Source organism: Neoarius graeffei, chromosome 10 (genome assembly GCF_027579695.1).
Source record: "Neoarius graeffei isolate fNeoGra1 chromosome 10, fNeoGra1.pri, whole genome shotgun sequence".
Lineage (NCBI taxonomy): Eukaryota > Metazoa > Chordata > Actinopteri > Siluriformes > Ariidae > Neoarius > Neoarius graeffei.
In genome coordinates, this window is record NC_083578.1 from 64,476,203 (window position 1) to 64,478,266 (window position 2,064).

Below are 2,064 nucleotides of genomic sequence, written 5' to 3' on the forward strand. Positions count from 1 at the left end.
TTTGGTGACGTACGTGGTTTTAAAAAGAGATCAGGTTTTGTAAAAAAAATAATAATAATTGATTGATTGATTTCACAATCTTTGTTGTCGGATGCTTGTGCGGTTCATTTCTTTTCCGTCCGACTTTCTTGAATTGAAGAAATCACTTGCTGCTGTTTAACCTCGACGATCACATTAAGCTAAATCCAGTCGGGGGCAGATCATGGATCTTCGTCCGGAGCTTCCTGGCGCTCAGGCGGGCACACAGGTTCACCCCGGAGCCGCTGCAGCCGCCTCCATCCCCGTGTCCATGGCCAGCAGTCTGCTGAGAGGCCCGCCGCTGCTGCTGCGCCCCACGGAGAAATATCCCCGCACGCCCAAGTGCGCGCGCTGCCGTAATCACGGCGTCGTCTCGGCGCTCAAAGGACACAAACGCTACTGTCGCTGGAAGGACTGCATGTGCGCAAAGTGCACCCTCATAGCCGAGAGGCAGCGAGTGATGGCCGCGCAAGTGGCGCTCCGCAGACAGCAGGCGCAGGAAGAAAACGAAGCCCGAGAGCTTCAGCTCCTCTACGGCACGGCAGAAGGACTCGCACTGGCCGCAGCCAACGGCATCATCCCGCCCCGACAGAACTACGAAGTGTTTGGCCAAGTTAGCAACGACAACTCTGGTGAGAAAAGCCGCGTCTTATCTTGATCATCTTACTTTTCCCCATAGCACAATATTATCCTTAACTTTCTTCATTATAAGAAAGTCTTTTGGTAGATCAATATTTTTTTGGCAACTTAGACAAAAAGTGTCTTTGCAAAGTGTCAATCTAATCAGTGTTTACTCCCCCTCCCCACACCCCCCCACCCCTTTCCCTGACTTTTCCTATTCCAGAATCCAACATGCAGAAGTTTGAATTATTCCCTAAGACTCCACTGTCAGGATCTGTGACCCCACAGCCTGCAGCTGGAAAGTCTGTATCTGCTGACACCGAATCAGTACCTGGGATCTCATCCCCAGACGTACACCATGGCTCTGGGTCTGAAAACGGTGATGGAGAGTCATACATTAGCTCTCCAGCTCCCAAACCCATAAAAGATGGCGAGGATACACCACCATCGATAAGTCCACTTGGCTCAGACTCAGACACAGACAAAGATGAACAAGAGCCATCGCCATCCTCTACTTCATCCCGTCAGATGAATGCTATTGATATCCTGACCAGGGTGTTCCCCACGCACAAACGCAGCGTCTTGGAGCTCGTCCTCCAGGGATGTGGGAAAGATGTTGTCCAGGCCATTGAGCAAATCCTCAACAACAGTGGACAAGCTAAACCTCCAGAGGAAACCTGGTCAGCAGAGAGGGTGCTCCAGAGTGTCCAGCAGCCCTTGTCTTCTGCTCCAAGGCCTGTGTTACCTGGAACCATGACGCTCAGCAACCGGTCAGCCTTTTCACCACTGCAGCCCAATGGTCCACACTTTGGCGCTGACCCCAGCACATACCCACTCGGCACACCTCTGGGCCTGAATCCACTCCGCCTGGCCTACTCGGCACATGGCCGAGGGCTCACCTTTATGACCCCTTACTCCACAGCAGGCCTGATGCCCACTCTGGGATTTAGGCCACCAATGGACTACGCTTTCAGTGACCTGATCAGAGACAGGACTCTTTTACATAAGGACCAGAGCTACACAAATGGACTTTATGGTCCCCTGGTTAACAACACTCCAGAAAAACAGTGAGCAGCTATTTCACTGAGTAAAAACAGTACTGAAAAAAGTGGAAAGGCTAACGTGGCCCATTCTTGAGAGAAGTGTTCTGTGTTAAAAAAAAGAAAGACTTAAATCCCTTATATAGGCTACTTAATGACTCCTAATGACATTCTTTGTACATAAAGATTTCTGATTTACTCACCTGACAGAATTATTCAACTTGCATAAAGTGACACATCTAGTGTTGGGGGTTTTGTTGACGTTTGTGCTGATAATGGTTACCAAAAAGCTCTAATTTAAACAGATCTCACCTGGTTCACACTAATCATATGGAGTTCAATTGAAAGAGTAACCAGTATTTTCATGTAAATTGCCTATTTTGAA

The 2,064-nt window shown here is 49.0% G+C and overlaps 1 protein-coding gene across 1 annotated transcript; it reads left to right on the forward strand.

Moving 5' to 3' along the window:
• Window positions 1–202: 202 nt before the first annotated feature.
• dmrta2 (DMRT-like family A2) lies at window positions 203–1,710 on the forward strand. Its single transcript, XM_060930855.1, has 2 exons — window positions 203–650; window positions 863–1,710. Exons 1-2 carry the CDS (start codon window positions 203–205, stop codon window positions 1,708–1,710), a joined length of 1,296 nt encoding a protein of 431 aa, XP_060786838.1.
• Window positions 1,711–2,064: the final 354 nt, after the last annotated feature.